Raw genomic sequence first — 25025 nt, forward strand, 5'->3', positions numbered from 1 at the left:
ACTTCCAGCTCATAGCTACAGCTGCAGCAGGAAACTAAGGATACAGATGTGGAGGAGGAGTTCCAAGAGGATGATGAGGGTTCAGAATAGTTGCTTCAGGAGGAAGCTTTATTCTGTTGGGGCATTTGGAGCAAGCACCAGTTGGATGGAGGCGACTGTGCTGCAGACCTGTGGTAGCCAGCAGTGGGGAGAAGCGAGACAGGGTTCCTATGACAGGCACGTTGTGATTTTTGGTATGTTTGGGTCCATTCATCAAACAGCTGTCACCATGGGTATGCTATCAGAACTGCCCTGGCACCTGCTTCGAGGGAAATCACTGATTCTGGCCTGACTCTCTGCTTTTTTTCATCAAGGCTTGTGATGCACAGGAATAACAACGAAGTTGCTAAGCCACTGTCCATCGTATTTGAAAAATCCTGGCAGTCAGGTGAAGTTCCCGATGACTGGAAAAAGGGAAATACAACCCCCATTTTCAAGAAGGGGAAAATGGATGACCCAGGGAATTACAGACCAGTCAGTCTCACCTCTGTGCCTGGCAAAATCTTGGAGCAGATTCTCCTGGAAGGCATGCTAAGGCACATGAAAATCAACAAGGTGCTTGGTGACAGCCAGCATGGCTTCACTAAGGGGAAATCCTGCCTGACCAATTTGGTGGCCTTCTATGGTGGGGCTACAGAACTGATGGACAGGGTTAGAGCAGTTGATGTCATCTACCTGCACTTGTTCGAAGCGTTCGACACTGTCCCACACAACATCCTTGTCTCTAAATTGGAGAGACATCAATTTGATGGATGGACCACTCGGTGGATAAAGAACTGGCTGGATGGCCACACACAAAGAGTTGTGGTCAATGGCTCAATGTCCAGCTGGAGACCAGTAACGAGTGGTGTCCCTCAGGGATCGGTGTTGGGACCGGTCTTGTTTAACATCTTCATCGCTGACATGGACAATGGGATTGAGTGCGCCCTCAGCAAGTTTGCCGATGACACCAAGCTGTGTGGTTCGGTTGATACGCTGGAGGGAAGGAATGCCATCCAGAGGGACCTTGACACGCTTGTGAGGTGGGCTGATGCCAACCTTATGAAGTTTAACCATGCCAAGTGCAAGGTCCTACACCTGGGTCAGAGCAATCCCAGGCACAGCTACAGGTTGGGCAGAGAAGAGATTCAGAGCAGCCCTGCGGAGAAGGACTTGGGGGTGTTGGTCAATAAAAAAATGAACATGAGCTGGCTTCAGTGTGCTCGCAGCCCAGAAAGCCAACCATACCCTGGGATGCACCAAAAGGAGCGTGACCAGCAGGTCGAAGGAAGTGATCCTGCCCCTTTGCTCTTGTGAGACCTCACCTGGAGTATTGTGTGCAGTTCTGGTGTCCTCAACATAAAAACGACACGGAACTGTTAGAACCAAGTCCAGAGGAGGGGCATGGAGATGATCAGGGGACTGGAGCACCTCCCATATGAAGATAGGCTGAGGAAGTTGGGGCTGTTCAGCCTGGAGAAGAGAAGGCTGCACAGAGACCTCATAGCAGCCTTCCAGTATCTGAAGGGGGCCTATAGGGATGCTGGGGAGGGACTCTTCATTAGGGACTGTAGTGATAGGACAAGGGGTAATGGGTTAAAACTTAAACAGGGGGACTTCAGGTTAGATATAAGGAAGAAGTTCTTTACTGTAAGGGTGGAATAGGCTGCCCAGGGAGGTTGTGAATGCTCCATCCCTGGCAGTGTTCAAGGCCAGGTTGGACAAAGCCTTGGGTGATATGGTTTAGTGTGAGGTGTCCCTGCCCATGGCAGGGGGGTTGGAACTTGATGATCTTAAGGACCTTTCCAGCCCTAACTGTTCTACGATTCTATGATTCGCAGTGACACAACCTGCTGAGCTGTGCAGGCTGCTGTTTATTTTGGTCAGTTTTTTTCTGATGTGATGCTGGTTTTACATGTCCTGTACGCTTGCAGATTAAAGTTACTTGATGGTGCGTGTGGATTCAGTGGGTGGAAAGGTCAGTATTTATCAAACATTTTTAGTTTGCTTTCATTATTTGTTCATAGAACCGTGCTGGGGTGTCAAAGTAATACTGAATCTTTCTCCATGGATGCTGGTGAGGGAAATATATATTGTCTGGGGTTTCCTGTGGCCTCCATGAATTTATATGTTTGCAGAATTTGTGCTTTCCATTTATGGGCAATTTAGTGCTTTGGCTTTCCAGGGGTGTTCCTTGTGTGCATATGGAATCTATTACACATGATTTGTAGATCCTTTGTAGATTTTAGAAACAGCAAAGATGGGATCACACAGTATAGGAACTATGAATAAAACTGAAACACCCTGAAAATCTGAAAACTGTTTGTCTTCCTAAAAGTGAAAATGCATAAATATTTTGTAAACAGTGCAGGCGGCAGGGGTTTTAACTAAAGGAAATAAGACACTCAGCTGCTAAACTTTCAGGTTTTGGGTTTCTGCAAAACCTCATGACTATGATCAGCCTGTCCACTGAGGAATCTTAAATGTTTGAATCATGTGGTTAGATCATAACATTCAGGAAGGAGGGTTCAGAGAACCCCCTGCTTTTCCAGGATGCTATTTTTGTTGCCAGGATAGAAAGATGTGCTGTAGGAAGGTCTTGTGGTAAACCATTGTTCAGGAAGGTGACCTCTACAGAGCCGTGAAAGCTGAGACTAATGGACTTTACCCTTGATCCAGATACACTGGATCACAAAGCGGGGAAGGTGGATGTCATACAATAGCTTACAAAGAGCATTCTTTAAAACACTCATCTCCTAGTCTGCTTTGATAATTTGGTTTTAGTAATTTGCTTGGTTGTGGACTTTCGTTTACTTTGTCTCTCCTCCAATTCTTTGCCAATTCTAAACCACCTTCCCTTTTATTTCAGAGGCTTTCTTGAAGATATGGGACATTCCTGGTCTCAGTGTTCTCTTCCAAGATATTCGTATGCTGTGTACGTGTTAACAACTGTGTCCTTGAGGACCTCGATGCCTCCAGTGAATACTATAAGGTGAAAAATAACATTATTTGTTGTTCAATATTTGGGGTGACAAAGACTTTTAAAAATATTGACCCAACAATTTTGAGATACCCTCTACAGATCCTTAGTTCTGTCTTGGAATTTGGTCTCACCTTTCTTTCCATGTGCTTGGGAATATGACTGTGGGGAGTCTAATTAGCTCATGCCCAAAAGAAGCTCTATGTCTTCATTTAGAGACCCAGCACAGAGCAAGAGGCCATGGATGGGACGATTAGAAGGACAGTGGGTTTAGACATAGGTCACTACTTGCTCCCTTCTAATCCCATTTTATGGCTTGTGCATTTTGCTTTTTTGTTATGGCTGTATGTCTGCCTGAGGATACTGGAATCTGTGTTTATAGCCCGTTATTTGTGATGACTGTGGTCATGACAATATGGATCCATCACATGTGAATCTGTGGTCCCTTCTGAACTATATTATGTGATTAAGTTCAACATCCTCATGTCACACAACATGACTCGGGAACACTTATTCTTCCACCATCATGGAGAGATATGTAGCCCTTACCAAAGGAATCATGTACTTATAGAGGCTCAAGGGAACCCAGCAAATTATAAATTGCTTTTATTCATCAGTTATGCCTTCTGATGTTCTGATTGTCTGAGAGGACACAGACATCTACCTGGAGCCTGGATGAAAGCAGCTCTTTCCTGTAAAGTCAGGGCCCCTACTAGGACACCGTGTACCTAGAATTTCACTTGATAGCTCCCCTTATATGCTCAGCATTTGCTGTGGTGTTCTTGTCACCCTGTAATGGCTCCGAGCCACATCTGGAATTAGCAATGTTCATGTGTCCTTAATGTTTCTGTGCCACTTACCTCCTCCCTGGCATTTTCCTGTTTCTCAAATGCATTTTTAGTACCTTTGTACTGATGAGAAATTAAATGACGCTCTGAGAGTGGCACTGAAAAAAAATCCCTTTTCAGAATTTACACTGCTACAGACCAATTCCGATGAACTGAAGCAAGTGCCTGCTTTGGGAAGACCTTAGTGCAGCCTTCCGGTACCTAAGGGGGCCTACAAGAAATCTGGAGAGGGACTTTTTATAAGAGCAAGTAATGACAGAACAAGGGAGGATGGTTTTAAACTGAAAGAGGGAGATTTACATTAGACACAGGGAAGAAATCCTTTCCTGTGAGGGTGGTGAGGCACTGGCACAGGTTGCCCAGAGAAGCTGTGGCTGCCCCATCCCTGGCAGTGTTCAAGGCCAGGTTGGACAGAGCCTTGGGTGACAGAGTCTAGTGTGAGGTGACCCTGTCCATAGCAGGGTGTTGGAACTGGACGACTTTAAGGTCCTTTCCAGCTCGAACTGTTCTGTGATTCCATGATTCTATGTTCTTGAAGGTCCTTTCCAACCCAAACCATTCTGTGATATGATCTACATACCAATGCAGAATTAACTGGGATGAAGGCAGGCTAAAAGAGATCTCCATCCAGTCCTCATTACCACTTCTGAACTCATGCTTTTCCCTACTTGACCACTTTGCGGGACCTTCAGCCAGCCAGCCCCAGTAATTCTGGAGTGTCCAACTCACAATGAAACATACAGTAAAGCATGGCAGTGAACAGATAGTCCAATCAGAACATCATGGAAAGCAGAGAGATGGTGAGTATAATACAGAGTGTAGCTGCAAGGGGCACATCATCACAATTACAAAACACCACAGGAATTCCCCAGCTCAGTTATCCTGACAGCTGCCCCATGTAGATGAAGATTCTTTTTCCTAAGTGGAATCCAGTTTGTAACAGATAGAAATTCTGAAAAAGCACAGTCAGAAAAGTGTAAATTGGAATTAGATGAATACAGACAGCTCTTTCAGCTGGAAAACTGATGATGTCGAGGTTCCATTTTTACTTTTCAACCCAGGACACACAGAACTGTAAACAGAAAGATTCCTTTAGAGTCAGTGGGGACCGTGGAATTCATGTGCGCAGTTAGTTTAGGAGGACATAGTATTTTTAATCTATTTCAGGTATACTCATCAGAAGCAGTTCTGTCTCTTGCACAGGCTTTTGAATGTGTCATCATCTCCCATTACGGGAGCACCTGAGCAACACGTACACCGATTTTCTCATTTAGAACATGGATGAGGACAGTTAGTTATAGATTGTGCTGCACATTTGGAACTCGGGCTACCTCCGGGTATCCTACTGGAGACTTGCCGCTGCTGGGGGGCTGAGGCACGGCCAATGGGTACCGCAGCCGCTGCTGCCGCTCACCCGCAGGCACCGAGTACCTCCGCTTCACCGCGCACACGCAAGGTGCAAGCACGGGCGCTCTGCTCCCAGCCCCTCTTATCAAGGAAGGTGTTGACACCCTCCCGCCCCGGTCGCTGGCTGGCTTTGGGAACCCGCTGCCCGGGTCCCCTTCTGTCCAACCCGGGCTCACGCCCGAAGCCCTCCTGCCGAGCAGTCTCCGGGCGGGGGTAAACAGTGGCAGGACCGGGGTCAGCGCTCCGCCGGGCACCACACGCGGCTACCTCCGGGGACGCAACGCCAAGGCGGGCCCTGCCGTGGGGGGAGACAACCGCACCCCAGGCCTGCGGCGGTGGGTGCCCCTAGCCGCGGCGGCCCCAGGCGGGGACGGGCGGGCCCCTTCTTCCCTCCCCTCCGCGCCTCCCCGCCCCTGCCCCGCATTGGCTGCGGGCGGCTGACGGGCAGCCTGGGAGGCCCCTGCCAACCGGCGCGGCAGGGCATGCCTGCACTGGGGTCCGGCTGCACGGAGCTGAGGGGTGTTGAACCGGGCAGCGCCGCGCCAGTACCGCTATGGGGGTGGAGATCGAGACCATCTCTCCGGGAGACGGTACGGGACCGCCGTGGAGGGGTGGGGGAGGGCGAAGCCCTGCGGCACGGGGCCGGGGTTGCCCGGGTCCGACGGGCCGCCCGACCTGGCGGGTGTCGCACAGGGTTCCGAGACTGCGGGCAGCCGCCGGGCACAGGCGGGAGCGCGGGGTCTCCGTGCTGGGCGGCGGCGGGGTGCGGGAGAGAGGGCACGGAGAGCCCCGCGCTATCTTTCCCTGTCCCCTTTGGGCACTTAACGCCGGTGCAGGGGAGCGGGGAGAGGCGGCCGCGCGGGGTCCCGGCGGTAGCGGCAGGAGGAGCCGGTGTCTCTCCGGGCGGCAGCAGAGGCGGCGGCGGCAGCAGGGGCGGCGGGGGCTGGTCTGAGGCATCCGGCGCACGGAGCCCGGCGGTCGGGGGCAGCGCGCCTCGCCGCAAACTTTCCGCTGCTCCTCAGCCAGCCTCGCCGCGGGGCACCGGGTGGTCGTGGCCGCGGCCGCATCCCTCCCGGCGCGGGAGCGGCGGGGCGGCTGCTTCCCCCGGCTCAACGTGTGGTGCCGGTGAGGGCTGAGGTGCAGCCGGGTGATCACAGCCTCTGCTCGGCGCAGGCTCTCCTCTCCAGAGCCGGTTCGTGATATTCTGCTCTCCCGTGGCGTTACAACCCCGTTTCATAAGGTTGTGGTGGTTGTAATTTTTTTAGAGGATGTAATTTCTAACATAGAGCCGTATGTGTCTATGTAAAAGGCCAGATTCGTCCTTGGCTGGTACACATCCGTAAATAATTTGTTCAAGCTGATCTCGGCTTAAGTTTCTTGGCCCAGTATCTTTTCTTTCTTTGTGTGTGCTTTGAAATTGGCTTCTCCCTCTGTGCTGTTTAGCTCTGGGGATCAAATTCTTGTCTTGGTTGCATAAATATAAGAGCAGAATGCTTGTGTGGGTATAAGTGACATTGCAGGGTTGAGAGTAGAAAGAAGGGTGCAACTTAACCTTCTAATAGTACTTCCTAGCTATTAAATATATCAAGGCTGGCTTTGTAAGCAATATGCTGGTCCAAATAAGGTTATATGGGTTAGTTTTCTTGATTGCAAGTCTTAATCAACATCAGCTGACTTTAAACACTGTCTTAAAACAACAGCTAGTCAGTGGTCTTGAGAATCTCTGCTTTTAATTCATCTTTGATGTGAATTTATGCAGCCTCATTGACTTAGTGTTACACTCACACAGCAGAACATGTGTCAGGAAGGTCTGATATTCCTTTTTTTGGATCTCTGTACAATAGTGCATCATTTGAATAATACCTTACCCAGGGTAGCATTCATCTCACATAACTTTCCTCAGGCTGGGTGCTAGTCTAAAGCAGTCTTGTGGGGTTTTCTGTAGTCATCTCCAGAGAATAATTCATCTTGCCTCTCTCTGGATTGGCTGGGTTTCTCTTCAGGCGTTGCTAATTCTCCACTGTCAACAGGGAAGGCCCAGGAGACTGACATATGATAGTTCGCTGTGTTTTAGATGGCTAAAGTTAAATGAGAGAAATTCCACTTGCGGGTACCTGACTGGGTACTTACTATACTGTGTTTTGTGCCACCGTAGCTAGAGATATTCCAGCCAGCCAGGTTGATGAACAAGGCTGTTCAGATGCTACTCAGAAGCACCATATTATCAATTTCATGTTATAAGTTCATCGTGTTTAGCCTGCCCTTCTGCCATTTACTGCTCATGGTGGGTTTGGCGTCTAAGCCCCAAGTATATAGTTTGTGTTACTTGGTTATAACCTGTGATGCACCTGTAATGTGTAACTTGTTATTGTGTTAATTCAAACTATAGAGGCCAGAAAGCCAGCTAAGATAGGAGCCTCACTTTACACCTGAATCCCCAGTTTCGAGCTTTCTGATATGGACGTTCATTAGTAACCAGTCTGATTCAAACTTGAAGTTCTCATCCTGGGCCCTCCACTGGCCAACCTTACCTGAGAAATCAAGGTTAGCTGCTTTAATACACTGATGACACCTAATTGAGTCTGGAAAATCTTCCCCTAGCTTTTAGTGCCTTTGGCAGTACCTAGAACAGGTAAAATGGAAATGGTAATATCATTTTCCGGTGGCAATAAAATAGTTTAAGCCTTCTTTTCCTTTCAGTATGAAAATTTTAGGAGGAGCTACCAGGCCTTTAAAAGAACTCAGTGTATCACTGCTTTATTGTTGCCTGATGCTACAAAATTAAACTGCCTTTGTGAATTTTTTTTTTTAACCCCTTCCTGGCTTATTAAAGTAGCCCTTGGTAGAGCTGTCTTGAGTGAAAGGCATTAGAAACGTGAATACAAATGCAAATTCTCACAATGTCAAACTAAAAGTTTATTTGAAAAATTACAGCAAAAACATTCTGAGAATTTTAAGGTTATAATCCGTGAAGTCTGGACAGTCCTTTTGCACCTGCAGAATGTAATTGCATGTATAAGGCATGGGAAAAATGTGTTGCATATTAGTGATTTGGCAACACATACATAGTCAGTACAAATCTCAGCATAGCACTTTCCTCTGGCAAGATAAATCTGCCTAATCACAAAGGTCAATCAGAGAAAACAAAAGAATAACCTTTTATACTTTTGACAGGACGGACCTTTCCAAAGAAGGGTCAGACGTGTGTTGTGCACTACACAGGTAAGGCATATTCTGAATATTTTCTCGATATTAACTGCCTTGATTTCAAGAGTGATTTCCCATTTCAGATGTTTGTTCCATCTTTTGCTTTGTTCTGTCACTCAATCCATTTGATTATGTTCTGGTGGGTTTCCTGAATATATTTCACCTGTAGCTGAGCAGTTCAGGCTACAATGTCCACATTTGCATGCTAGCAGATTTGCCAGGTGTGGTGTTCAGTGATGAGAGGCTGAGAGATGAAGCTGTGGACCTGATTCTTTAAGCCATTGTGCTAGCTAATGAAATGGAGCATGAAGCAGTGAAAATGCTGGGTCCATATTTTTCCAGCCTTTGATCTTGATACAAACAATTAATGATTATATATGTCTTAAAAGCATGTGTCTATATATTGGCAGTATAATTCATTCCAGATTGCAAAGATCAATACAAGGTCTATTTAGCACCTGCTTTATGGACTTGGAATCTTAAGTGATGAGTTGGTTAATGGAGCTGTTTGTGCTGCACCTTTGCACAGAGGGAAGATGTCCTTTGAATCAGTTTGTAATGTCATGTGCTGTACATAGTTACGTAAATTGTCAAAAGAATGAAAAGGGCTCTGCAGTCCTAATTCCCAGCTGGGAAGTTCACATCAAGAGTTGCCATTTTATGTGGGTTTTTTTTCCTTAAGGCGGCAAAATGTAGGTGATGGGGAAGATTGACAGCTACTGATCTGGGCCTAGATCCTTAAGATAAATTTTCCTTATAGCATTCAGTATAGTAAGAAAGTACTTACTGGTAACTGTTGCTTGCTTTTGGTTTTGTGCTTGTTTCTGTAGCTTACAGCTGGAGCAAGGTGGGAACACTTTCCCGTAAATGTAACTAATGAAGTAAACCTATTTATATTTTCAAGAAGCTTTTTGATTTAGTTTCAATTATATCACTCTTTGGGGAGTTAGTGCACTGGCTTGGGATGTAGGATGTCTGTGTTTAAGTTCCAGTACATTTGTATATTTGGAGTATTTTGTTCTGATGAGGATTTGTAGTTTGAATTACAAATAGTTAAATACATGTGTCACCCATGCCAGTCTCAGCTCTCATAAACGTTCCTCTGTAACTTAGTTCTGGAAATAGATGTTTTGAAGCTATTTTTGTGAAGATGTTGAAAGATATGTTTCAGCTCCTGTCCAAATCTCAGAAATTTTATGAAATAAAATTGTCACCTCCCACCCCCGGTTAGTTTGAGATAAATTTATGTGAAAGAACTGAAATGGGAAAAAAAAACAAACCAAAAACCAAATGAGGCCAGTGGCTCCCACAAAGCACAGTTTTGCTGGATAACTTCCTAGATAGTATGAATGGTAAATGTGGAAAGATAACAAGATGCTGCGTGCTCTTACTGATGTTAGATACCATCTTGGATGAGGCTGTCGTAAGCTGGCTTTGACATAAAAGACTATAAAAACTCATTAAATCAAACTCCAGTGTAAACTGTGTTGCCTCCATATATCTTGCTATTGGTGCTATGCAACTTCTCTAACTCTCAGATTACATATATCTGAAAAAGCTCATCCTTTCAATTCCAGTGCTGTGTCAATATTGAATCAGTCGTTGATGGTAATATTTTTAAAGGGGGCCCATGGTTAGTGGATAAAGTGTTTTCTTCCAGTGGTCTGTGAAGCATGTGAGAAGGCTGGCATATGAATGTCAAGGTTTAATTTAAAACTATTCTATCTGAATACAACATAATTTCTTCTCATATTGATGCAATTCCAGGAATGTCTGGGATTCATCTTGAAATGATTTCTGTCTTATTTATACAATCTTATTAGGCTTCATTGCACTTAATGCTTATCGTTACCACACTCCTGTGAGTCCTGCTTTAGGAGGTGAGTAGCTAAGTTAGAAATGTCTGTAGAGATATCCAGAACATCTGTCTTTTCACCTAAAATTAAGACTCCTAGGTGCAAGGAAATGATCCAGGAACCCTGCCTTCCAGAGCTGCTTAGTACTGGGAGTATGTAAAGCTCACAAGTTGTTCAGCCCTTGTGCCTCTGGAGCCAGGCAGATACCTGCAGGGAGGTGGGGTGGTCTGGGAAATGGGGGAACCATGCGCTGACTGAACTGCACCAATATCTAGAGATCATTTGGATTCCCAGAAAAGCCTAACCTCGCTGGAGTGCTCTGAGCACAGCTTGGAATCCAGCATCAAGCACAGCAGAGAGCCACTTTCAGTCAAAAACACTGTCTATGGGGAAACCACTTCATGCATAATAACCAAACAGTTGTTTCGGACATGGCAAACCTACGCTCAGTTACCTTTTCCAACAGAAGAGAGTCAGAGCTCTGTTTCACAGAATCACAGTACGGTTTGGGTTGGAAGGGATCATCTAGTTCCAACACCCCTGCCATGTTTGCCACATCCTTAATTGCAACCATTATGTTCTTGAGGAGGAGAAAGCTGAATTTTCCTGCTCCAGTTTAGCTAGGGACATTCAACAGTGAAGAATGGAAGAGCCATGGGGAAGAAAAGGAGCAGGCAAGAGGGTAATTGATTCAGGCACTCATGCAGGAGTATTGAAGCAGTTGTGTTCCAGTCCTTGTCTTAGGGATTAATTTTGTACTTTTTAAAATCCAATGATTTTCCCATACAGTGGTGCCTAGTCTTGACAGCTTGCTAGGTCGTGTAGCCTCCTGTAGTGGCCCTACCTCTCTCTTACCAGCGCACACACTATGTGGCGATGCAGCTCCTTAGCATAAACGCAGTTCCATGAGTCCCTGAAGGGCTAGGATTTTGCGCATGCATAGAAAAGACTTTACCTGTATGCTAATTATTCATGTCTTGAGAGGAGACTAGAAGGGGCTTGCTTCTGCCAGAGCAAGTTAGGAATTTTTAAGAAGACTCAAATGAGGAATGGGCTGTGGGCTCTGTTTTATCTTACCTCCCCATCTTGCCCTCCCTCTCCAGTAATATCATAGATGCGCATTCACCATGTGATGGGGAGTGATGGCAGAGAGCATGGACAGGAGGGGACTGCTTGTAATACAGGAATAAAGGCCTGTGGCTTCCTTCTGAAGTGTCTTTGGGGAAAAAAGGCGGTTAGGAGCAAGCTGTCTGGATGTGTTGTCCTGGCAGTCCACGCAGAAGAAGTCCAGAGAGTTCCAAAGGGTGGTACCCTAAGTATTTGGCAAAACTTTAGAGTCCTGTCTGCTCATCCTCCAGGATCTTATGATTCATGCATTGCCAAGGTCGGGATTCAGCAGGGTAGTTTCTAGTCTGACATCCCTACATGTTCCAGAGAAGTGGGAAGTGAGAACTGGAATGATTCATGCATTGCCAAGGTCGGGATTCAGCAGGGTAGTTTCTAGTCTGAAGTCCCTACATGTTCCGGAGAAGTGGGAAGTGAGAACTGGAATCTCCTCAAGATGAAGGAGGATTGTGACTGAGTTTTCCACTTCTGCTGTCAGCACTCCAGCTATTAGGCTGTTATATGTGGCAACATTGCCTCTTTCTCTCCTTGTTTAACAAGATGTATAACCTCAGGAGCAGACTTTGTGTTTGATTCTGAAATGCATTTTATGCCTTAATGGACAGACCTCAGTTCCCATAGCTATGAGAGTTAAGGTGCAACCTCACTAGGGAACAGTTTAGAAGGAACCTCTTAGTTTAGGTAAATCTTGCCCCTGCCTTAAGGAGTAGTTCTTGGCTGCTTTACAATTAGAGCAGGATTTTTGGATTACCCTTCAGAAGTACCTGATGCCCTTTCTGGCTACATAACGTGCCTTAGTGCCTAACTTTGGTACTGTAAATCACCTGTTGATTTTTCAGCTTTGCCTTCCTGAGTTAAGTACACAAATAGCTGCTCCAGATTATTGGGGAAGATTAGATAGAAAGACTGTGACAGAACACGAAAACAAGTTCCGATCTTAGTATGTGATGGAAGAATGTGGACAGATTCCCATATATTTTATCTTTGTTAAGAAATGTAACAAATACAGTAGTTTCTTCTTATCACCCAGCATCAGTGTTGTGTCTCAAAAGTTACTTGCCACAATATTTAAATAATGGGATTAATGGACAAGGTAGTGCATCGGCGCCAAAATGCATTTCCAGCGCAGTGGTTTGTGTCCTGTTTTTGTCAGGGATTTCATTGAGCAAGCTTCTGAAAGCCTTTGGCAATCTGCTTACTCCTTCTGTTTTCCATCTGCAAAATGATAGTTGTACTTTCTGTCTCATGTAGATAGATTGCAAGCAATTTGAGATACAAACTGCCTCCTTCTTCATGCCTAATGTAATGGCATCCTAATCTTGATTGGGTCTTCAGGTTACATTGCAGTACTGATAGTAATAAAAGTAAACAAATTACAGTGTCATTAGTCCTGGAGTGTATCAATGGAATTGAGACATTTTGTGCAGTTTCATTTCCTGTGATTTACATTTGTTGACTCTGGCAATGGGAATTAGCAGTGCAGAGTTTTCAAAGATTTACGAAGGTGATACGAAACATGACTTTCAGTTAGAAATGTGCCTAAACAAAACCTTTGCTGAGATCGGGAATACTCTGTCTAGAGACTGGGGGGGTAAAACCTGCACTCGGGAAACTGAATCCCATTCCTAACCCTCCTGTTGGGTGGTGGTGTGTCCTCAAGCAAGCTTTGTGTGCACTGGTCCCGAATCTGCGCTTAATAGTGAGAGGGCAGGGTTTTTCCAAGTTATTCAAAGCTTTCTTTCCTGTTGTCCCATGTAGCTTGTGGCACAGCTGAATTCTTAACCTCTTAATCTTTCTCCTTGGCCACCTGTAAATCTATGATATCAATACAACTACCCTTTTTATAAAATTGGTGATGATCAGCATTTGTGGTGTGCTGGAATAGACTTGTTATAGTGAGATGATAAAGGCACATTAAATCATTAATGGCTTAGTAAACTGGACTTCTATCAGAGAAGATTTTCTATAGACTTTTAAGCTAGATCAATGGCTACAAAATCACACAAAATACATTTAGGTGTATGAACAGAATAGAACAGAAATAGACTATTTAGGCTGGAAGGGACCTACAACAGTCATCTCGTTCAACTGCTTGACCACTTCAGGGCTTGCCAAAAGTGACTTGGTCTAATGGAGGACGGAACTAGATAACCATTAAGATCCCTTCCAACACAAAACGTTCTATGATTCTGTGTTGTTAAGGGCATTGTCCAAATGTTTCTTAAAGACAGACAGGCTTGGGGGAGTGACCACGTCTCCAGGAAGCCTGTTTCAGTGCTGGACCACACTCTCAGTAAAAAAAAAAATGCTTCCATGTGTTCAGTCTAAACCTCCCCTGGTGCAGTTTTGAACCATTCCCACATGTCCTGTCACAGGATCCCAGGAAGAAGAGAATCAGCACCTCCTTCTCTACTTCAGCATTTCAATACTGAGAAGTTGACTTATTTATGCTTTTTTAAAATGCTTAAAGTGCAATTCCGTATTGAAATAAATGAATACTACTCCATTTATTTCAGCTGAGTTGTAAAATTAATTCCATTTTAGGAAGCAGGCTTTTATTTAAGACAGAGCAAATGATTAATTGTTCTTTATCTAGTGATGTGAGGACAAACACATCATCTTATTTTCCCGTATATTACCAAAAATATTTTTTCTTTAGCTTTGGCAGTGATGTAGCATTGAGAGTTACAGTTGTCTCTGTGAAGTTGAAAGCCTTTTTTTTTATTCTTTTTAATAACAAAAGCATACTGCATAGGTGCAGATTAACAGTAATTTATAGAATATCCTTTGTCATCATTTTTTTTTTAAAAAGCATTTTCCATTTAATACAATACAAATATAATGCAATTCCCTTGAAATAACTCATGCTAAAAAAGAGAACAGATCTGCCTATTTGTCTTGGATCAAAATTAAACCAGTCTTATGCGTACGTAGTAATAGCCAGAGATTTCTCTATACTGATGTACTGTCAAAAAGACTAACATAAATTCAGAGTAACTTTTGCAGAGTCATATATTTGTCTGTGAGCTTCAGCATCTGTATGACTAGGTGTACATTAGTGTCACAGTATCACAGTATCACAGTATGTTAGAGATTGGAAGGGACCTCGAAAGATCATCTAGTCCAATCCCCCTGCCGGAGCAGGAACACCTAGATAATGTTACACAGGAATGCGTCCAGGCGGGTTTTGAATGTCTCCAGGGAAGGAGACTCCACAACCTCCCTGGGCAGCCTGTTCCAGTGTTCCGTCACCCTCATTGAGAAGAAGTTTCTTCTCAAGTTTAAGTGGAACCTCTTGTGTTCCAGTTTGTACCCATTACCCCTTGTCCTATCATTGTTTGCCACTGAGTAGAGCCTGGCTCCGTCCTCGTGACACTCCCCCTTTATATATTTATAGACACTGATAAGGTCACCCCTCAGTCTCCTCTTCTCCAAACTATAGAGACCCAGCTCCCTCAGTCTTTCCTCATAAGGGAGATGCTCCACTCCCTTAATCATCTTAGTTGCCCTGCGCTGGACTCTCTCCAGCAGCTCCCTGTCCTTCTTGAACTGAGGGGCCCAGAACTGGACACAATACTCCAGATGCGGTCTCACCAGGGCAGAGTAGAGGGGAAGGAGGACCTCTCTCGACCTACTAGCCACCGCCCTTCTAATACACCCCAGGATGCCATTGGCCTTCTTAGCCACAAGGGCACAGTGTTGGCTCATGGTCATCCTGTCGTCCACTAGGACCCCCAGGTCCCTCTCCCCTACACTGCTCTCTAACAGGTCATTCCCCAACCTATACTGGAACCTGGGGTTGTTCCTGCCCAGATGCAGGACTCTACACTTTCCCTTGTTATATTTCATCAAGTTACTCCCTGAAAGCAGTTTGTGCCCAGTGAGTACAGGAGAATGTTACTTCTTTGGTCCTCAGAGACATCTCTACCACTTCAGTGGGAGCTGTGTATGTTTACCTGAGGGGAAAATTGAGGTAAGGAAGGAATTTAATCAAAAATCCTTGTTTCCAGGAAGCTGTCTAGCTGGGTTTGGAAGAGGATAGTGAACACTTCAATCAAGAGTTATCGTTAATAAGAACTGTATTGTAACAGATGTTACAATTGAGCCTTAATTATAACCAGCTAAATCTTGCTTACCTAGACTCTATTTATTGTTTTATCAAGCATATTCCCGAGATATATTATACCAGGAGAGTGTGATGTCTGTCCATCTTTTGCGGCCTGCCAATTTTCTGTATTTTGTTTACTTAATTTCTTCAAATTGCCCTGGTTTGGAAGGATGAAACCCTTTTACTTCTGCAGAGATCTTGGTGGCATCTAAGCACTTGCGAGCATCCTTTTCCTTTGGTGAAGTATGACTGTAAAAAGTAGTTTTAGTCCCTAGTAAAGACTGTGGTCTTTTAGTGCCCCTCAGAAATTATTTGCAAGTCTCAAAACTCTCTTGGTAAAAGGAGTAAAATTCTCATCTTTGCTTATTTAATGTAGATTGGTTACCTCTGGAAATGTTTTAGCAGTGACTTCAGCCCAATAGTGATTGGAGTCCAGATGCAAAAGTTTGAGGAGAAGAAATTTCTCCTACGTATTTTGCTGCCAGCTTAGTGATCGATTCAGGTATATTACTTGCTCATTCATTTTTTACATTTGACAGAAAAGGGGGCTGTTCCTCTGAAAACGGTGATGAAATTAATGTTTACAAGTACTGTGAGAGTTGCTATAAGAAAAGGCTATTCACATGGAAAAAATGATTTGATGAATATAAAAAGGTTCAGAAATTTGTAAGAAAAAATATAGCAGCTACAGCAGCTGAATTGGTGAGTTTAAACTGAATATACCAGATTGTTGCCTTGTGGAAGAGGGTTGGTGTAATAAACTGTGGCCTCAAGTTTCCCAGTTGTTCCTCTTCTGTGCTGAATGCTGCATTACATGTACTGTGCCCATCAGTGTCACTGAAATGACTTGTGGTTTTAAGTGCTTTTTAATGTGGGTGATCGAAACTTTCAAAAAGGAGCTTGGAATTGTCCGATAACATCCTTATTGGCTTGACTAGGAACTTGAAGTCTCTCCGCGTAAAGGTGGTCTCCACTGGGACAACTGCTAATACGCTTTGTGCAAAGAAAGGGAAGAATTCAGGATTGTGTGTGAATGCTGTCTTATATTCATGTAAGAAAAAGACAGGATGAGTTTCTTGGAGAGTAAAGAAGATAATAAAAAGATTTCTTCAAGATAACATATATGGGCACTTGCTCCCCTGCAGGAAACACACTGAATGATTTGGTGACTGCTAGCTTTGATTCTGGAGCACCTACTAGCCTCTACAGTATTTCCTTTCATGGAGGAATTGTAGCGTCATGATCCCTTCCTATTTGTGCATAGAAATGAAACTGATAGCAAATAATTTAACCTCCTACTCCTACCTCACAAAAGCCTTGAAGAAGTAGATTTCAAGATGTTAAAAAAGGGTTCACAAAGCAGATTATGGAAAGTAGCAGGGGACTTGCAGCCTCTGTTCATCAAGTTTTTAAAAGCTCAGAACTACTCCAAGCCAGTGCCATCTTCTAGAAAATTAGACCACTGCTCTCGAACACAATATTTTTGCTCGGCCCTCTTTGCACTTATTTGTAATGATCCCAGCGTGGCACTCTGCCTACTTAACAGCTGATATGTATATTTAAGGACTAGGACCTGAAAGGTTTACACCAATTTGTGATCATTAGGATTCCAGGTCCTCGCAAGAATGACATCATTTTCTAATAATTTATGCCCCCCAGAATCAAAGAAATAACTGTGCAACGAGTAGCATTGGTTAGTGTAAAATGTACAAATGCTTACTACCTCAGCTGAATGAGAAACTCTGTCAGCTGGCACCACTCATAGTCTCATCTGCCTTTACTGACAAAATAGAACTGACAGCATGGTATTTACTTAATTAAGAAGCCTACACTGAGAGCTTAGTTACCTTAAGCTACCTAAATAGTTAGCCTTTGGATACACCTCTATCGATTAGATAAAAAGCTTAATGCAGTTCCTAAATCGGGCAATGCAGGTAGGCAGGGCTTGTGGAAGAGGTGCTGTTTTCTTAATTACACGACATGTGGTGTCATCTCTGCAGTGAAAACGTGGCAGCCACATTTCAGGTGTATTACCCAAGCAATTGCTGTGTGACCAGAGATCTCTGCAGGGTTATGATCCTCAGAGCAAAATGGGTTGGTCTGAGTGCCGCAGTGATGTGTGTGGGACATCCCTGGGGAGGACCATTCCAAGATGCTCATACAGTGCCCATCTTTTGGTGCTGGTAGGTGCCGGAATGGGTGGGCTCAGAGGAAACACAGACTCCTGCTGGAAGCAGTGATTCAGTGTTGGCATGAGTTCTGCGGAGTCTTGCTGAACCAGTGCCAGGGGGCTTTATATTGAAAGCGACATTTTTCAATTGAGATGCATTATTTAGCTTTAGTTACTCACGGGCATTGTAAATCTGTTTTTTTTCCCCCAAGACTGCTGGCTGCAGAAGTTTGTACTCCCTTGCACATCACTGTGAGGGATCTTAAAAGTTGTAGCCATGGTGTCATCAGGCACAGCCAGTGAATCTTTGTAGCTGGGGCAGCAGCCAGTCCGGGCAGTCAGGCAGTATAGTCCTTTATCTCTGATCCAGCATCCTGGAACTCCTGAAACTCAGTGTTACAGCAGTGGTTGTGAGGCACACTTGATTTCTAGCTGTCTCTGCTTGTGGTGCCCCAAGTCTGATTTCCCCTTCCAAAACTTTTCCATTTACTCCTGCATAGTTACTGGTTCTTAGTTTTCTCTTGCTGTTCTAAATCACTTCCCTTTCCACATTGATGCAGCTGCCTTGAATTAGCAGCTTAGTTGTCATCTTTTATTCTGTTCTCAGTGAGAAATTGAAGACTTTTGGTTTGGTAAGCATGGTTTCCTCCTTGGCAGAGGGAAAGACGATTTGTTCATTTTCCAATCTATGATTGCTATAAACAATACACTCCCTCATGCATTGGTTCTGTCTATTTTTAAATGACCAAAGTGATAATGATAAAACCCATTGAAGTTGCTGCTGTTGGTAACATTAAAAGTATCATCTTTCTGTTGAAATTCTTTACCCTGCATTAAGAAAGATAGCAAACAAAACCCCCACCAAACAAAAACAAAAATAGCAACAAAACAAGCAGGTGTTTGGAAATTACACTTTAATGCTATGTATTGATTATAGTTACGGGGATTTATACTTTCATTCTTCTCTGTGAGCAAATTTCTTTTTCTGTTACAAGCAGGGGTTTCCAGGAAAAGAGGAGGGCCTCATAGTTTGAGAGGTGAAATCTAGCCATATCTAGGGCACATAAAAGATAATAGAAGATGAGTCACACAGTGGACAAGTTCCTGAGGCATCACCATGAACTGTTGCCGTTTCCAGACTGGAATGTACAATTTTCAGCCTCAAGAATTGAAGTCAGTTTTTGTTATCGTGAAAGCTGTATTTTTGGTAGAAAAGCCTTTCCCACAAATTTTGTTTTGAAGGTTGAGGATCTGACACTGGAATTCATAGGCTAGCTGCCAACTCTATTGTAGAATCGTAGAATGGGTTGGGTTGGGAGGGAGCTTCAAGGTAACCCAGTTCCAGCCCCCTGCCATGGGCAGGGACACCTTCCACTAGACCAGGTTGCTCAAAGCCCTGTCCAGCCTGGCCTTGAGCACTGCCAGGGATGGGGCAGCCACAGCTTCTCTGGGCAACCTGTGCCTCACCACCCTCACAGGGGAGAACTTCTTCCTAATATCTAATCTAAATCTCCCCTCTGACAGTTTAAAGCCGTTACCCCTTGTTTTGTCACTGTAGGCCTTGGTAAAAAGTCTCTCTCTGTCTTTCTTATCCCCTTTTAAGTACTGAAACTCTGCAACAAGGGTTCCCCAGAGCCTTCTCCAGGCTGAACAAGCCCAACGTTCTCAGCCTGTCTTCATAGGAGAGATGTTCCAGGTCTCTGACCATTTCCATGACCCTCTCTGTTCTCCTGGCTATGGTTGGCTTTCTGGGCTGCAAGCATACATTGTACAATTCTTCATCTACCAGTATACCCAAATCCTTCTCCATAGGGCTGCTGTCAATCCATTCGTTCCTCAGCCTTTTGATACTGGGGACTGTCCTAATCTAGATGCAGGACCTTGTACTTGGCCTTGTTGAACTTCACGGGGTTTACATGGGCCCACTCCTAAAGCCTGTTGAGGGCCCTCTGATGACATCCCTTCCTTCAAGTGAATCAGCTGCATCACACAGCTTAGTGTCATGCGAAACTTTGCTGAGGGTGCACTGGATCCCACTGTCCATGTCATTAATAAAGATATTGAACAGTACCGGTCCCAATATTGACCCTTGAGGGACGCCACTTGTTACCGATCTCCATTTGAACATTGAGCCGTTGACTGCATCTTTTTGGATGTGGACATCTGGAGTCAGCGAATTCCTTATTCATTAAATAGTCCATCCATCAAATACATACCTTTTCAATTTAGAGACAGGGATGTTGTGTGGGACCATGTCAAAGGCTGTACAGAAGTCAAGATCAGTGACATCAGTTGTTCTTTCTTTATCCACCAGTGCAGTCATTCCATTGTAGACAGTCAGGTTAGTCATATCGGTCTGAGATAAAGAATGTACATTAACCAAAATTTGTGTCAGTATTTAAAGTTATGAATCTGTATTTTACAGCTCAGGCTTATCTTCAGTTGTAATCTGAATTAGCCTTGCATGGTTTCTGCTCATTTTCATTTTAAGACAAATTTATTTTTTCTTATTAGGAAGTTCTTTCTTGCTTGTAGATTATATTACTTGATGGTCACCCTGCTGCACATGTGCAGTCACATCAGAAGCATCCAGCTGCAGTTTGCAGTACCTCTGTGCATGACCACTATCCACGCACAGTTAAATTAGAGAGTAAAAGCAGAGTTACATGTAATCTTCTCTCATTCTGAACTGTTCTCCTTTTTTCTGGAAGAAGTTGGAACAGAAAGACTAACTTTAACCATTTGGGAGAAAACTTCTTCATGGAGAAGAGCTACCTTTTATGGAGAGGAGCTACCTTTTACTGCAGTGTCATGCTGGCATACCTGACCTTGGCTTGGGCTTGAGATCACTCTCTGCAAGTGCCTCCACTCACTAGAGCAGAACATGTTCTTCTATCATATTGCCTGTGTGACCATCTCCCCAAACCCTTCCTGTCCAATAGTGGCCAGCTGGCAGCAGCTCTGGAAAAGCTGTGGCTGTCCTGCCCCGCCAGGGCAGCTTCTGATGTGCACAGAAACCCCCTCAATAGCTTTTGTTTTATGCTCTTGAATTTTCTTCTGCTGTCATTTGCACCTTGTCTTCAGTCAGATACATAGCAGGGGCAGGTTCGCAGCTCTTACTTAGCTCAGTCAGCCACAGCACAGCTGAGGGCTATCATCTAACATGGGTTGAGAGCATTTTGTCATGTTCTACCTTCTCCTGGCTGGAACTCAAAAGTCATGACCTTTTATATCTGAACACTGAGGACTTGCAGAACCTGTAACTATAAGAAGGGATGTTGTAAAGGCATTGGAATGGGATGGAAGTGCCTCATTAAAAACTGATCCTCGCTTGTGCCATTAAGACTTGTTCTATGTGAAACCATTTATACAGCTCATCTCCTTTCCAACATTTATTCCAGTTCCTGGCCGGGAGTGTAGGAGTTCTAAACACTTATGAGTCAAGTGCAAATTCAGGGTTGATACAGTCATGAAGAACTGCTTCTGCTGTCATTAATCTCCTGTGGACAACTTAAAAACTTGAATCTCATCGAAGTGCTATACCCTTCATTCATAAACCCCTTTGGAAAGGGAAAAGCATTGTTTATTTTCTTTTAGAAGACAGGGACATTCAGAAGGGAAATGATTTGTCCAGGGAACACAGCAAGCCTCTGATAAAGATGAGGTAGAATTTAATGTGCTTTTAAAGTCCTTATCTATTATATTTACCTATGTATTTATTACATTATCAGCCTACATGATACATATAGATGTATATATGTATGTATATGTAGATATATGCATGTGTGTGCGTGTATATATATATGTATATAAGTAGCCTGTATCAGTGCTGTGGAAGACGTGTTTCTTTTCTAACAGACCCCAGAAGTGCTTAACTTTTGAAAACAAACTATTTAAATTAAGATGAATGGTGGAAAATTATGAAGGACTTGAGGTTTTATTATGTTTTCTGTCTTGATCTAACCAATACTGATTTGATTGGTTATATAAGCACCGTAAACAGATTAAAGCCTCCATCCTTCCCTGCTATAAAGAATAATAGGGGATTTAATTGTAACGATTCACTTTATTTCAATAAAGTAACTAAAGCTTGCAGTACATTGATTCACTAAAACTGCAGAGCCATTTCTGAAGTGCTTCCCTAAGACTTCCTATCACGCACATTCAAAGCTCCTCTTCAGATGCAGAAGTTTCTGAAGATCATCTAGTTCCTGTGATGGGCCAGGATGCCTCACATCAGACCATGTTGCTCAAGGCTCTGTCCAACTTGGCCTTGAGCACTGCCAGGGATGCAGCATTGACCGCTTCTCTGGGAAACCTGTTCCAGTGCCTCACCACCCTCACAGTAAAGAACTTCTTCCTTATATCTAACCTGAACTCCCCCTGTTTAAGTTTGAACCCATTACCCCTTGTCCTGTCACTACAGTCCCTAATGAAGAGTCCCTCCCCAGCATCCCTATAGGCCCCCTTCAGATACTGGAAGGCTGCTATGAGGTCTCCACACAGCCAGGCTGAACAGCCCCAACTTTCTTAGCCTATCTTCATATGGGAGGTGCTCCAGTCCCCTGATCATCCTCTTGCCCTTCCTCTGGACTTGTTCCAACAGTTCCATGTCCTTTTTCTGTTGAGGACACCAGCACTGCACATAATACTTCCAGTCAAAGTCTGGAAGCTCTCACAAGAGCAGAGTAGAGGGGCAGGATCACCTCCTTTGACCTGCTGGTCATGCTCCTTTTGATGCAGCCCAGGATACGGTTGGCTTTCTGGGCTGCAGGCACACACTAAAGCTGGCTCATGTTCATTTTCTCATTGACCAACCCCCCCAGCTCCTTCTCTGCAGGGCTGCTCTGAATCTCTTCTCTGCCCAACCTGTAGCTGTGCCTGGGATTGCTCTGACCCAGGTGTAGGACCTTGCTCTTGGCCTTGTTGAATTTCATGAGGTTGGCATTGGCCCACCTCTCAAGCGTGTCAGGGTCGCCCTGGATGGCATTCCTTCAAACAAAGCAGGCTGGACCTGAGAGAGCTTGCAACTATAAACACAGGTTGCAAGAGGTGATGGAGAGCTGAAAAATTATTTGCCTTGTAGGAAAACAGCAATGAAGTCTTGGGCTTGGATTTTTCCCTGCATGAATGTGGGAAGAATCATTGACTGACTAGAACACTCCTCCATACTGTAATGGAGTTGTGCAACCTGTAATCTTTCTATTATTTAGTCTGTCACCGTAGTACTGGCCGATTTGCAGACTACAAAGCATTTAAATGGTGACAGCTGTATTAGGCAGTAAGGGACACGGTTAGCCATTGTGTTTATAGAGGGCAGTGAGATAAGAATAGCTTCCAGTCTTCAGTGCTTGCCAGACTTACTTTAGATTTTGGTCACCTCTGTATGTTTTTGGACAAGTAGCTGTGTTGAAAAAGGGGGGGTTACTAGGGCAATAGTTATCTTACATCTTCTTTTTCCCTTGAGAAGCTGATGTAAAATACAGGCCAAGAAGGTGTCAGTTGATAAAAGCCAGACAAATGTGAAGTGTTCTCTGGATTTGGTGTCAAGGAGCCTGCCATCTATGAGAAACCAGACATACTCTGGCAGCGCCATTCATGCATGAATGAATGAATGAATGAATGTCCTCAATGTGCCCTTCCACTGCACCTCCTGCTACTCTTTTACTACATGTAGGAGCACCCTTCTTCTAGTTTTTCATTACCATTTCCATAAGTTATAATAGACTCCTAGAAAAATTTTCTAGTCTGTTTGTTTAGTCATATGCTGATTGTTTTCGTTTTCAGTGTTACTTGTCATGCAGCTTCGAAGCACGGGCTAGCGGTACGTTAAATGATTAAACTTGTTTTTCTGATTGCTTCCTCAGAGATGAAGCAGAAAGAGTTTTAATGCATCCAAAAGAATATGTGACTGCAGCACGTGTCAGGGCTGAGATTATGATTCTCAACAAGAGCATTTTACCTTGAACAGGCAGACAAGTTGTCTCTTCATGGAGAAAGAATTACTGTTATTCATATGTACATGACTTTGGTTAAAGTACTGTGACCTTCTCCTGAGCAACTGCAAATACAAGCCTTTATAATTAGCTTATCAGAAAATAAATCAATGTCTCTAGCCAAGGTAACTTCCATACATGACTTGCATAAACCTGTCACCGAGCAGGATTTGCCAGAACCCCATTTGTTCGTGATCAAGGAATGGTAACAATGTGGATATGACAAGCCCTACCAGGGCGATGTATTTAAAGACACCTCCCCACCATACCCTCAGATAGTGGCAGTGCTGCACAAGATTATCTGCCTGCCTTTTTCACCCCACAAAAGATTCATGGCTTTTGGGTTTACAAGTCAAGAACCTCTGTTTTGCTGAGCCTTTCTTTTACTGCTCCTCATGAAGCAGTGTTTGCTAATTTAGAAATGCTTAGAAATACTGAGCCAAGTGAGGGTGGACTCAATGACTGCCCCTGCATGTGAGGAAGACACTTAGGACCTTTTTGTAGTGAGAAGCCACAACTCATGCATGGTCCTCTACCCACTGTTTGCCAAAGAGTGAGGGAGACAACTTTAAAAGTAGTTGGCATATGGATTTAATGTTTCTCTAACTGTGGTGTGTCTCCTACACCATGGAATATTGTATTAGCTTAAATATGGGATCAGTTATGTATTTAAGGTTCATTAGTGTGGATTTTTACCATTTGTTTTCCTGCTCTTGGATTTTCTTGAATGAGACGTCTCTAATACAGGTGTGTGTATGTTTGCATACTCATGAAGTATAAAGACCTTAGATCATAATGTTAAAACCTTCAGGTCAAAGTGGGTGGTTTTTTTTTCAGTATTTAAAACATTTTAAATTCCAGTTCTTGTTTTATTTCAGTATTGGAGTTCTGAAATATATTATGTTACATCATACCTTGTTCAGCTGGTCTTTCTCTTCAGTGTTTTTGGTCAGTAATAGTGGCAAAATTCTGTTTCAGGGTAGAATAGAATGGAATAAGCTAGAAATAGACTAGACTATTTCAATTGGAAGGGACCTACAATGAGTGTCTCTTCCAACTCTCTGACCACATCAGGGCTGACCAAAAGTTAAAGCATGTTATTAAGGGCATTGTCCAAATGCCTCTTAAACACTGACAAGCGATTTGGGGGTTATGGATAACAAACGTTGTTAAGCTGTCTCTCCAGGAGTAGCTATACAGATGACTGGACAATGTTTCCAGAGGATCACAAGGTCTTCAGCAAGGAATTCATGATACCTTGAACAAGAAACTAAAAAAGATGAAAAATAAACATGCCAGTGGATATAAAA

The 25025-nt window shown here is 44.0% G+C and overlaps 1 protein-coding gene across 1 annotated transcript in view; it reads left to right on the forward strand.

Moving 5' to 3' along the window:
- The first annotated feature begins 5659 nt into the window (after positions 1–5659).
- FKBP1B (FKBP prolyl isomerase 1B) overlaps positions 5660–25025 on the forward strand; it is a 46608-nt gene continuing 27242 nt past the window's right edge. The window contains exons 1-2 of the mRNA XM_061460955.1: positions 5660–5843; positions 8428–8475. Coding sequence (XP_061316939.1) covers positions 5807–5843; positions 8428–8475 — 85 coding nt within the window. The 5' untranslated portion in view covers positions 5660–5806. The remainder of the gene's footprint in view (positions 5844–8427; positions 8476–25025) is intronic.

This window comes from Pezoporus flaviventris, unplaced genomic scaffold (assembly GCF_033815535.1).
Source record: "Pezoporus flaviventris isolate CSIRO_AGI_PZ_B2104156 unplaced genomic scaffold, CSIRO_AGI_Pfla_v1 ptg000031l, whole genome shotgun sequence".
In the NCBI taxonomy this organism is placed as follows: domain Eukaryota; kingdom Metazoa; phylum Chordata; class Aves; order Psittaciformes; family Psittacidae; genus Pezoporus; species Pezoporus flaviventris.